Raw genomic sequence first — 13,028 nt, forward strand, 5'->3', positions numbered from 1 at the left:
CATCCTGAAACCTTCAGAATGGATACTGCAAATTATGGTACATGTGTCCTTTACAAACAAGAAATGAAGAATCACACAAATCCAAAATCAAATGTGCTCGTATAAGAAAAATGTTATCTACATCGATGTGGTTCTTACAACAAATTGTATACATATATATATATATATATATATATATATATATATGAATCATCAAAAAAATATATCCTGTAATGCGGGGGTGAAACTCCCTCCAATTTTTGTTGCACAAGTGTAGTTTCTTTGGTTTATTTTGCTTGTATCTCAGCTTTTGCAAGGTGAATCAAAAACATGATTGCAAGAGAAGTCGATAAAATAAGCATTAAGAAAACACTGTCCCAACCATTAGTTGAGATATAACCTGTTAGCAATGGCCCCAAAGCAGCTCCAACAGAGCCAGTACCATCAATGATGGCAGTCACCGTGGCTAAAGCTCGTGAATTTCCTTTAATCGAGTCTTGAGTACCCAGATCAGCAGCAACAGCCGTGGTAATTAGCGCATACGGGCCGTTCACAAAATAGCCTGAGAGGAACATTAGGCTGATATTGAAGTACATTGAAATGCTGCCGTATATTCGGTAAATGACAAGTGCCGGGATTGAGCATACGAGGAAAATGATTGAGGTCACAGCACGAGCATCAAGACGATCTGAGATGAATCCTGCTGAAATCCCACCTAATACTCCTCCAACATCAAATATAGTTGAAAGCATTCCGGCGGTTTTGTGTGACAATTGTTGCCCAGCAACAGCTGTAAAAGCCAGAATGATTTACAATACAATGGTAAGACTATGGGACATCTTGATTCAGATTGAAGACAATAATTCACTGTGACACATACTTCAGCAGAACTCTGGATGCAATAAAAACAAATGTTCATTGCCATCAAGATAAACCAACCTGATAATTAATGATCCAAAAGCTAAAATCATTGAAACATACCTCTTCTACAATCATGATATATACCTCTGTGACGTTCTAAACTCGATTACAATGACAGAAACCACAAGTGCATAGAAGCATGTAACATTTAAGATAATTCTAAAACATCCATTCAAGATTATATGACAATTTTGATTGAAATTCAAGTCTAGTAGCAATTCAGTGTGATACATAATTCAGTAGAAGTCTAAATACAGTTAAAACAAATGGCCATCATCATCAAGATAAACAAACCTAGCAATTTATGATCTAATGCCCAAAAGTCATGCTAACAAGAAACATGTCTCTTTTCTAAATACAATTTCAATTACAGTAACCAAAAATACATATGGAAAAGCATGAAGCATATCAAACTTTGTTCTAAAACATCCATTTAAGATTATGGGACTATTTTTATGAAATTATTCATTGTGATACATACTTCAGTAAAACTCTAGACAATTAAAACAAATGCTCATCACCTATCAAGATAAACCAAAATAATAGTTAATGATCTAAAGCCTAAAAGCCATGCTAACTACAAAAGAAATATTTTTTCTTCTCTAAGCATATATAATACATACCTCTGAGTAATTCTAAATATGATTTTGATCAAAGTAGCCAGATTCATATGGAAAAGCATGAAACATTTCAAAGATGATTCTAAAAAATTCATTCAAAAATATGATCTTTTCATCATATTATTATCTAAAAGCAAGAGCAAAGGTGAAAGGAACACAATTCATTAAATATGTAACACAATTTGCAAAGGCATACCAGTGTGCCGGATGTAGAAGGGCAACCAGTAGAGAAAGGTATAAGCCACGAGCTTTGAGAAGAAGAGGCAGAACGCAAATGGCGCCACGCCGGGCAGTCTCCATGCCTCCACGAAGCCAATGGCCTTCGCCGGAGCCGAATCAAGCTTGACTCCATCTTCCAGAAGCCCAACCTCCTCCCCATTCCCCAGATCCGCAACTCCATCGCTCATCTCGACCTCCATCACCGGCACCTCGAGCTCGAACCCGGCGTCCCTCGGATCCACGACCAAGAATCCTAGAACGAAGAAGCCGACCACGATGATCAGCACGCCAGGAATCACAAACGACCATCCCCACCCAAACTCGAGAACCGATGACGCCAATACCGATCCGAGGATGTTCCCGAACGATGTATGCGAGTTCCAAACCCCCATGATTAGCCCCCTGCGTGACTTCCCGAACCAGTTACCGACCACGGAGACGACGCACGGCCACCCAATGGACTGGACCAGACCGCCGGCGATCTGGACAGCCATGAAGAAGGCCAAGCGATGGATGCCGAAGAAGAAGCCGAGGCCGAAAGCGATGGTGGATAGGCCGGATAGAAGCATACCGAGGGCGAGGAAGCGGCGGAGGTTGAGGCGGTCGGCGGCGTGGCCGGCGAGGTACATGCCGACAGAGTAGGAGGAGAGGAAGGCGAGGTCGAGCTCGCCGAGACGGTGAGGGCCCGAAGCACCACCGAAAGGCGACCATCCGGGGGAGTTGGTAGATGGATCTGGGGCAAGGGCGGGCTTGACGATGCTGGGAGGCTTGCGGGAGGCGTGGAAGGAGGCGTAGGCCGAGAAGGTGAGGAGAAGAACGGAGATCTGGTGGTAGAGAAGGCTTGGTTTCGGAGACGGAGATGGAGAAGTCTCCATTGGAGGAAGACATGGAGCTCTCGACTTCAAACTTCAAAGAGGTTTTTATTAATTATTAAATTATTATGTTTTGATAATAATTTAAAATAGTTAATTATATATATATATATATCTATACTTTTTTACCACTCTTTATTTTTCTTTAAATTATTTTTGATGTTTTTACCTAAATTATTTTAAATTTTTTAATATGAATATATATATATATATATATATATATATGAATGGTGAGACTACTGTCTATTTTATTATAATTTAAAGTAATAAAAATTTTATTTATAGAGTAAATACATTTGTGAATATATAATTTGTTTGACGTGTGTATTGGATGATTTATCCATTTTATTACTAATATATATATATATGTTTATTTAAATATATGAAAAAATTATTTCTGGGCCCCATTACTTCTTTAGCAATTTACCCTAAAAAATCAACATATTTCAACTACCTACCAATTACCGTGTGTGTATACACATGTATAACATGTTTCATGACTTATAAAAACAATATTTCTTTTAATCTTTAAATTATGTGTATTTGTTATACTCAAACAAATACACCACATGTATATAGAAATACTTTATAATTTATAGATTAAATAAAATAAATTTATATAATTTCAGCTCATAAATGTGTATTCTCTATTTTTTTCTATTTGTCATAAATACATTTTTTTTTTCTATTTGTTATTTTTTAACATCAAAAAGTTATTATTTTTTTTCTTAAATAACTATGAACATTCTATTAATTTTTTTTTAAAAATAAATATGAAAGTGAAATATAAAAATATAAATTAAGAATAATTTTGAAAAAATAATTATCTATTTTATAAAATTTTGTGAAATTCAATTGACTATAAAACATAAAACGAAACGGATAAAGTAATTTTATATTCACAAGTGTGTTTTTATAAAGCCTCGTAAAATTAATTAATTTATATTAAATAATACTAATATATTAATATATTAATATATTCGAAGTATTTCAGAAATTACTGGAATTTTCTTAAATAGAAATGAGAATGTGAGCGGCTCCCCCGACCCCTTATCGTCTTCACCAAGAGGGCTTCGTCTCGCCGCCCTCTTCCCCTCCAACGCATCGCTATCCTCGCCGGCCGGCCGTCGCTGCTGTCGCTGCCTTTCAGGTACTCCTTTCCTTCATGTTTTCCCCGTGGAACTGATGCTGTTGATGTTCTTCCTTCCATTATTGCTCGGTCCACCAAAATCTCGGTTAGGTTTCCGATTTTGGTTTTGTTTCTTTGCGATTTATTGTGGATTGATTGAGGTTATGGGTTTTGTGTGGTTTTTTAGCCGAAAGATTGGAACTTTAATTGTTCTTAGATTGCTGTTAGTTTTGGGTGATGAAACGTATGAAATTTCTGCTTTATTTGCTTGCAGCTTGGCTGTTTAGGATCAATTTTGTGATCCTTTGTAGCCTATTTAAATGTCGACCATGCAGTGTGGAGGCACATGGGTCTTTCAGTTGGGAGTTCGCCCTCAATCAAGCCTGAGACCTTCATCTCGGCAAAGCATGGTTTGCTGTTATGCTGATAAGTTTTTGATACCCCAGTTTAGGTATGTCTCTCTTGCAGCGAGGCAAATGTTTTTCTTCACTATTTAGTTCAAAACATATTGGATATTGTCATTTCGCTATATAATCGTACAAGCTTTCTGAACTATAAGGGATTCGGAGAAAAGATAATTTCTTGCATTTGAAACCAGTATCAAGGGCTTGTAAAGTGTAAAGATGTATTAAGGTTTAATGATGATAGCATCTGGTGTTGGCGGTCAGCTTGATAACGTATCTTGTTCTTGTAAACATGCATTAGGGATGCCAATGCTGGCTTATTATGTTCATATGCTGGATGAGCCCCATTTGGATATTAGAAGTGGTTTGGAAATTTTCATAAATGTTATTTAGTTCAGATTTATATTGAATGCTTTTCCAGCTGGTTTTGTATAAATCTTAGCTAGTACGATACTTGGATTAAGATTCTTTCCTTTGTCTTTTCTTCTTCCTTTTCTTTTATCTTTCCATCTTGTAAGCTGTTTCTTGATCAAGGCATCAAAAGATGAATTTAGGATATCGCTAGGTTTGTCTTTTCCACACTTTGGAATGAATTCCAATGTGTATTTTTTTTTTTGGTTCTTTTCCCAAGACCTACCAATGATTTTTTTTTTTTTATCATGGTTTCTCCTCCACCCGCATTTACATTGGCAAAATACTCCCTCCGTTCCTCTTTATCTGTCATAAACCCATGTTCCTTTTTATCTGTCATTTTTTAACATCAAAAAGCATTTATTATTTTTTTTCCAAAATTACCCTAACACTCTATTCAATTCTCTTCTTGAAATTTAATATGAGAGAGAAATGTGATGATATAAATTAAGAGTAATTTTGAAAAGATAACTAATTTTTTATTAAATTATGTGAAATAACCTACTTTCTTGGTATGTGAGATTTGGTTATTCACGACAGTTAAAAAATAACGGAGGGAGTAAAGGACTTGGATCATCATAGTTTGAGAAATTTGATTGTTTTATTTCTACAAATAGGAGTGTGAGGCATTATTTATGGCTAAGTCACCATTTTTTGTTATGTCAATTGTGATTGTTTTACCATTTGCGCTTTCAGCTTTTCAAGCACTGGGAAACAGTTTTCATCTATATCGTCAAGCTTCTTTTCACAAGTCCCGCCATCTACTCTATTCAATTCTGGACCTTGTCGGACTGTTCGGCGCCTAAGAGGAGCTTTTGTTGTTAGAGCAGAGAGTGTGAGTGTATTGTATTCCTCATCTTCTTAGCATTGATGATCATGCCAATACTTGCAATTATTTTGATTATATTATTTTGCACTAATTGATGGTGCAACTAAGGGCCATTATCTTCTGGAATCTCAATTTTCTGGGCTTATTTCACACAGGACTACTACTCGGTGCTTGGTGTGTCAAAAAATGCAACCAAATCTGAAATAAAAAGTGGTGAGTTCGATTAACGCTTTTCTTGTTCCCTTTGCACTATCTTTTCACTTCATGATTTTCTGTTGGAAGTTCATTTAATGCTCAGTATTTGTCATAAACAGATAAATTAATGTACACATGTTCATAGCTTATATTTTTGGAATCCGCTATATTTTTTTCTCATGGTCAGTTGACCTTTGGGTGGATGGCCTTGTTTTTGGGGTATGCCTAAATTTACTATGACATCAAAGTCTATCCTGGGTTGTCGTAACTAGTGGCATAATTACTAGTTTTGCAGTTTTTATGATCAATCTATGCTGCATGAAGATAATAAAAGTGTATCCTTTGTAACTGATCAAAAGATTTTTTTGACAGTTTTAGGCGCACAAATGTGTGTGCCCGTCTAATTTTCTATTAAACTCTTAACCTATTCAGCTATATTGTCTATATTCATGCTTCAGTCTTTAACTTTTACTAAAGTGGCTGAGTTTGATATGTTTTTCAAGGCAGAGACTTTTTTCATGTGTTGCCTTATTTGATGTCTTTTGTAGATTTCTTTCAAGTTAGAACGCCTTGCTCATTATGACATGTCTGCTTTGGCATTGACTCAGCAGGGCTTTTTTTGAACATGCTTTCAACATGAAGTGATTGAATTTATTTATTTTTTTAAACTGATGTAATAATCCTCATGCAGTAAGTTGTATCTCATTGATAGAAGTTACAACTGATAAAAGTAGGTTCTCTTTCCTATTGCTGAATTGTTATTAGGGTGGATATTGATGTGCATACACCTATTTTTTTTTCCCCAGCTTATCGGAAGCTTGCCAGGAGCTATCATCCAGACGTAAACAAGTGAGCCCAGAGTTCTGCTTAAATCTGTCATTATTATTGTCTTTGCAATCAGTTTTATTATTGTTGTAACTGCATAAATTCTACTTCCTATATAGATTTCTTTGAAATCCTTATAATTGATATGCAAATTGTTATTCTGGGTAGATGGTTTGAATTGCCATTGACAGTTCACATAGCCTTGTTGACAGACCTAGACAGATGTCTAAAGGCTACACTGCTTCAGATGTTTTCTCATTTATCTGAACTTTTGGAAATTTTATCTCCTAAAAGTATGACAGTCCCATTTAGTTGGTTTATAATCCAAGAAAATGCAAAACGGACTTGAGGAAAATGCTCTCCCCAGATGACGACATTTAGAATGTGGTGACCGTAGCTCAATTATATTTTTTTCTTTTTTAAGTGCTAGTAGGACTGGGTATGCTTCTAGCCTTCACCGTTTGGTTCATCTTGCTGTGGTAGTGCTTGCCACAAAGTCATAGTTTTGAAGCTTGATTCTTGAATTTGAGGTTCTTGATATTTTTCATGATTCAGGGAACCTAGTGCAGAACAAAAGTTCAAGGATATCAGTAATGCCTATGAGGTTAGCCTTCTGTCCTGTTGTGTGCTTTCATCAGTGATGCCTATCTCTTTGTATTTCTCTTTGCTTAATAATCACAAAACATTGATATGCAGGTTTTATCTGATGATGAGAAGAGATCTATATATGATAAGTATGGGGAGGCTGGTCTCAAAGGTGCTGGTATGGGAATGGGGGTGAGTTCTAAGCAAGACCTTTGCGTTCAATCAATTTAATCTTAAGAACTCTTCATAAACTACCATCTAACTTAACCATTGTTGTTACAGGATTTTAGCAACCCCTTTGATCTGTTTGAGTCCCTGTTTGAAGGAATGGGTGGAATGGGCGGAATGGGCGGGATGGGTGGTAGCAGAGCAGCTCGTAACCGGCCAATCCAGGGTGATGATGAGAGTTACAGTCTTGTCTTGAATTTCAAAGAGGCTGTCTTTGGTGTTGAGAAAGAGATCGAGATAACTCGACTAGAGAGTTGTGCAACCTGTGATGGCTCTGGAGCCAAACCTGGTACCAAGCCAACCAAATGCAGCACCTGTGGAGGTCAAGGTCAGGTTGTCTCATCTGCAAGGACCCCGCTGGGTGTTTTCCAACAGGTTATGACTTGCTCTACTTGCAATGGAACCGGGGAATCTTTCACACCTTGTGGTACTTGTGGAGGTGATGGGCGTGTTCGGAGGACAAAGAGAATAAGTCTGAAAGTGCCCCCTGGTGTGGATTCCGGTAGCAGGTTGCGTGTTCGATCAGAAGGTAATGCTGGAAGAAGAGGTGGCCCACCGGGAGATCTTTATGTCTTCATTGAAGTCCTCTCTGACCCAGTGCTCAAGAGGGATGGCACAAACATTCTCTACACCTGCAAGGTCTCATACATCGACGCGATCCTGGGAACCACTGTTAAAGTGCCTACAGTGGATGGAATGGTTGACCTGAAAATTCCAGCAGGAACCCAACCTAGTACTACACTGGTGATGTCGAAGAAAGGAGTACCGTTTCTTGGCAAGCCAAACACGAGGGGAGATCAATTAGTTCGTGTGCAGGTGGAGATACCTAAGAGGTTGAGCAGTGAAGAGAAGAAGCTCATCGAAGAACTTGCAAACCTTAGCAAGACCAAGACAGCAAACACTAGGAGATAGTCAAAGAGTTTCTTGCCTTGTGCCTCATATATGACTCAATTCTTTCTTCTGTGACTGTTTGTTGGAATATAATTTGGATGATGAACACAAGTTATAGACTAGATATTTGAGAGGGCATAGGTAATTCTTAGGGTTGTATTATCCAACAGTGTTGAATTAGTAGGAGCATCATGCATAATTTTATGCTTCTCAAACATTTATCTTGATATCAGGGAAACCAGAAAGGCTTAAATATTGAGTAATTGTTGGATTTTAGGCCAATTATGTTGGATCATGTAGGATGTTATTGTGTCTGTTATCAAAAATTTTGCTTCTTGTGATTTTACTTTTATGAGAAGCTAGAACGTTTGTTCTTTTCTTGTTTCTTATAAAATATTTTTTTTTGGGAATTTATATCTTACTAAAATATCTATATCATTTTGTTTTATCTTAATCAAATTTCATTTCTAAAATCATGCAAGTAACAGCCATCTTGTTATTGCTCTATTGAACCAGCAAACCTGAGTTATTACACATGAGTACTGTTTCTTTTCTCTTCTTTTGGCAGAAGAAAAATCACTTAAAATCAAATCTCATAAAACTTTTTAACAGTTCTTCCAGAGCCACTGAATACCCTGAATCCGGCATTGAATAACAATATTTAAAAAAAAAAAAAACTAGCTCTTTAAATTCAAAGGAAAGGGCAATGTCATCCTTACAATATATAAATCATTTGATATAGTGTTACAAATAAACACAACTAAAAACAAAGATATACCAGTATAACCAAAAGAGGATTTGCTTCATCTATGCCATTATTATGCTGCTACAAATTCAATCTTAATTGAGTTAACGCTAAATTTAACACAGGACATATGAACTCCGAACCACTGGGAAGTGATGTACAGCCAAATGCATTTTATTAACTATATACCAAATCCGGTTGAACAAACTTGTTCCTTAGTTCTCAGTCCTGCACCTCCATTCTTTGCATGCTTCTTGTGATGGATGGATTCTTTCCTCTACATTGGCAACGATCTCCACACAAATTCCGATGATCTACCATTAAGAATTCGAGCCACTTACATAGGCATCCCAGTCAGGGATGTTCTCTGTTGCTTCATTCACCATTTTGACAAGAGTCGCCTGCATTCATTCAATAATAGAGACACAAAGTCAATGAGAAACACACAAGAGCTGCTAGGAATAATGGCTTAAACCATATTATCAAGATACTTCTATACATAGTTTCTAGGACACCACAACACGTGCAATTGTAGCATAGTGCTATCACCTAAACTGCGAGAGCTACTAACTCTTCCAAGACAAATGTGGAACTAAAAAAACATATATTAGAAAGATATATAATTTCTCCAAAACATGTCAATGATTTATGGAGCTAACATCACAAGAGTAATACATCTAATGTTCCTTAGACATACATGAATGGAACTAGATAAATTGAGGCTGAACGTATGTCGGCATGTTACAAGAGAAACATAGAGAAAACAAAACAAAAGATTGAAAAGCAACACCATACTAGAATTATATCAACAATGAAACATACCACACTCTGTGTGGTTCCCTTAGGTGGTAATGCAAGATTTCTAGGAGGTGGATGAAGATCATAGGATCTTTTGTCAAATCTCCATTGTCCAATTTTCCCATAAGTTAAATGGCCCTGGAAATTATGGCATCAGATGAAATGTTAAAGAACAAGAGGACCAGCTTTGGCCATGCAGGAAACAACAAAGTATGGTAGCATAAAGCCTCAACAATGTTCAAAGTACCTCCAGATCATAGTCACATCCATAGGTAAAATGAATGATATACTTGTCTCCAACTTCCACATCAAAAGGAGGCTTGAACAATTTAAACATAAAAAATATAAGTTAGCCTTCAAAGAACAAAACACAAGTGTGAGATTGTTGAGCGTTACATACCTGTATCATGAAATCCTTGTGCAAGATGTTTCCCACCCCATGCAAAGCAGAGGCAACAGCATATGCATACCTGCATATTACAAAAGAGAAATAAGTGTCCAAAATTTCAAAATCAGCTATCTTTTCCATGCTGTAAAGAGTACAGATACGCAAATAAGTAACTTAATCAAGGTAAATGAAAAAGACATACATCTCGAGAACCCAGCCAAATGCTTTGTCTGTTTCAGGATCCTTCTTCATTGCCAAAGATATGTTCATCCATGTAGGAGCAATCTTAGCCAAAGAAGCCTAAAAACAGATGAAGATGTATAAAGGCGTTGAATACTGAAAACACAGCATCTTGGTACGTGAGGCATTAATGCATTTACCTTCTCAATTATAACTGGAGAATTCCCTATAGGATCAATATCAGTGATTTTCCCCTTGTCTTCAGGAAAGTATTTACGGAGAACAGACTCATACTTATTGGGTTCAATGTAGAAAAAAGGAAATGCAGCTGCAAGGTCTTGCTTGGCTAAGTTTGGTATTGGCTTAACAATAATGTGATCAGGTTCAGACATGAAGATGTATCTGCCAGAAAAGAAACATGTATAAAAAAAACAATAAATTGAATAAAAGTTAGACCATAAAGCTCAACTAAAAAAGTGTATCTTCCTCACTCTTCTTCAATATTTGCCTTCTGCAGCCACTGAACAAACGCCCAAGGCCTATTGAGAACGATGTACCCCTGAAACAATCAAGATTTCTCAGTATGCACGTAGTACACACACACACACAAAAGGAAGGGAAATAGCACATTTAAATTTACTGAAGCAACTAGCACCAACTATCGTCTTGGTATCCACAATAAATATAAGGAAGAAACTTAAGAGTAGACTTATTTACCCTTTTTTCTTTTGTTTGGAAATGATATTATGTGTTCAACATTAAAGCTACATCTAAAATTCAAAAATAAAAGTTAAGATATGGAAAGTAGATCAATCAAAACGACAAAGGGTATAACAATAACAGACAAGTCATAAATATCAAAATGAACATTCGACGGATTGATCATTGTTTTACACAAGCAATGATCAATGAACATGGATGAGTATTAGACTATTCATCTAAGTAAATTAAACTGGAAGCAATCTAGCACACACACTCCATCCTAGTTTTGTGCCTACCATGGGCGCAGGCTATCAATGAAATAATTAAAGTGAAAATATCCAAACGCTCAATTTTTGCATTTAATGAATATCCAAAAGTTAATGCTTTGCGCATAAAAAAAAATATTACTTTGAGCTAAAATAGTTTCCTAATTATCCACATTTATTTCAAAAATAGTTTCCTAAAATATGAAACCACAAACTCAACCACAATCACTATCCACAATTAATTGCACAAAGATCCAAACTTTACTCGGAACTCTAACTAAATTTCTCAAAATCAAGCCAAAAAGAAGCAAAGAAGTCAAAGGTAGAGCAAGTACCTGATCAGTGCCAGCGGGGAGGGGATCAGCGACAAATGTGGGGATCTCATCCATGAAGCGATCGGGGTGACCGGAATGCAAGATCCGAGTGAAGCCACCCATGTCGGAATAAGGCCCACCGGCGGCGCGCGCTTTCTTGAACCAGTAGTACATGACCCTGCACTGCCAGGTGTTGTAGACGGAGTCGGAGGCTGTGACGGCAGTGTGGAACAACCGGCGAGGCTTCGGGAGGTCAATTGGCATTCGGATGACGGGATCACGGGGGAAAGAAGAGGAGGTGGAGCTGCGGATAGGGTTTAGAGTGGCGTGGGATGAGATGATGATGTTGTAGGTGATGAGCGCCACCGAGATTGAGACCAGCAACGGAGCACACCACGCTCCGTTCGCCATTCTCTTCTTCTCGATCTCTCTTCGTTTCACACAGAGAGAGAGAGAGAGAGAGCGAGAGCTCGGTCTTCTTCTCCCATCTTCCTCTTTGGATTTATATATTAATATATATATATATATTAATATTATATAATATTCAGAATTATATATATACACAAAACTGGTAAAAGTTTCAAGTGATTTATTACAAAATTCATTTACATTTCTGAATTCTTAAAATAATAATTAATTTGGTTAGTGGATTTTTTTTTTTCTTATTTTCATATACCATAATATTTTATAAATTATTTTTGTAAAATAAAAAAAAATTAGTGTGATTAAAATGTCACTCAGTCGAATTTTATCAACATGAATAGGCCATGTTGTTGTCATCCCAGTTAAGTTGTTAACTTTGTTTTTCCATCAATTTATAAAAATAAGTAAGAAAATGTAGGATTTATGCTGAAAAGTTTGTAAATACATTGAGAATAATTTGATAAATAGAGATAGGTTTTTTTTTTTTTCTATGACAAAATAGTTTTATTTTGATGATTTGTTTCTTAGGTTTTATAATTATCATTTCATCTTGTTGCTTAAATAATTCTTGCTCATTCCCAACTAACTTGTGATATAATATATGGTTCAGTTTTATTTTAGTTCAAAAATTATAAATTATGAGAAATTTGGGGCATCATTATATGTTCCTATTGTTCAATTCTTTTTTTATATTAAATTGTTGTAAATATTTTTGTTTTGCTTCACAATAATCAATATATATACTGTGTGCACACACAAACACAATATTAATTAATTAGTTAATATGAAAAAACTACTTGTGATAAATGGTTCAGATTTTTTTTTATATTAAAATTTTGTAATTAGTTAATATTATAAATTTGGAGAAATCTGGGATTAATTAATTAATTATTATGAAAAAAAAACTTACTTGAGAGATCGGTGATGGAGCGTGGAATAATATATAAAGCATGTAAGGTTGTTAGGCAGCACCCGGGGCTTGACTTTTATAGAGAAACAATGGGATCTGAGAAGAAGAGATTATTTTTTATTTTTATTTGTTTATGTCATGCGAAGTTAATTATTAATGATAAAGGTTGTATTTTGATTAAAAACTTTTATTGA

At 36.1% G+C, this 13,028-nt stretch overlaps 3 protein-coding genes across 3 annotated transcripts; 1 reads left to right on the forward strand and 2 right to left on the reverse strand.

The window, feature by feature from the left end:
- Nucleotides 1-5: 5 nt before the first annotated feature.
- On the reverse strand, nt 6-2,638 carry LOC120257392 (putative glycerol-3-phosphate transporter 5). The gene is made up of 2 exons (XM_039264864.1): nt 1,717-2,638; nt 6-769 (listed from the first exon to the last, which is right to left on the reverse strand). The coding sequence occupies exons 1-2, from the start codon at nt 2,612-2,614 to the stop codon at nt 267-269; spliced, it is 1,401 nt and encodes a 466-aa protein (XP_039120798.1). The 5' UTR covers nt 2,615-2,638; the 3' UTR covers nt 6-266.
- Nucleotides 2,639-3,618: 980 nt separating this feature from the next.
- Nucleotides 3,619-8,390, forward strand: LOC120257398 (chaperone protein dnaJ A7A, chloroplastic-like). The gene is made up of 8 exons (XM_039264873.1): nt 3,619-3,761; nt 4,015-4,191; nt 5,252-5,390; nt 5,540-5,597; nt 6,386-6,428; nt 6,960-7,008; nt 7,101-7,181; nt 7,272-8,390. Exons 2-8 carry the CDS (start codon nt 4,061-4,063, stop codon nt 8,127-8,129), a joined length of 1,359 nt encoding a protein of 452 aa, XP_039120807.1. The 5' UTR covers nt 3,619-3,761; nt 4,015-4,060; the 3' UTR covers nt 8,130-8,390.
- Nucleotides 8,391-8,771: 381 nt separating this feature from the next.
- On the reverse strand, nt 8,772-11,984 carry LOC120257404 (hydroxyproline O-arabinosyltransferase 1-like). Its single transcript, XM_039264880.1, has 8 exons — nt 11,523-11,984; nt 10,711-10,778; nt 10,420-10,621; nt 10,242-10,339; nt 10,052-10,121; nt 9,899-9,970; nt 9,676-9,789; nt 8,772-9,254 (listed from the first exon to the last, which is right to left on the reverse strand). Exons 1-8 carry the CDS (start codon nt 11,910-11,912, stop codon nt 9,174-9,176), a joined length of 1,095 nt encoding a protein of 364 aa, XP_039120814.1. The 5' UTR covers nt 11,913-11,984; the 3' UTR covers nt 8,772-9,173.
- Nucleotides 11,985-13,028: the final 1,044 nt, after the last annotated feature.

This window comes from Dioscorea cayenensis, unplaced genomic scaffold (assembly GCF_009730915.1).
Source record: "Dioscorea cayenensis subsp. rotundata cultivar TDr96_F1 unplaced genomic scaffold, TDr96_F1_v2_PseudoChromosome.rev07_lg8_w22 25.fasta BLBR01002082.1, whole genome shotgun sequence".
In the NCBI taxonomy this organism is placed as follows: Eukaryota; Viridiplantae; Streptophyta; class Magnoliopsida; order Dioscoreales; family Dioscoreaceae; genus Dioscorea; species Dioscorea cayenensis.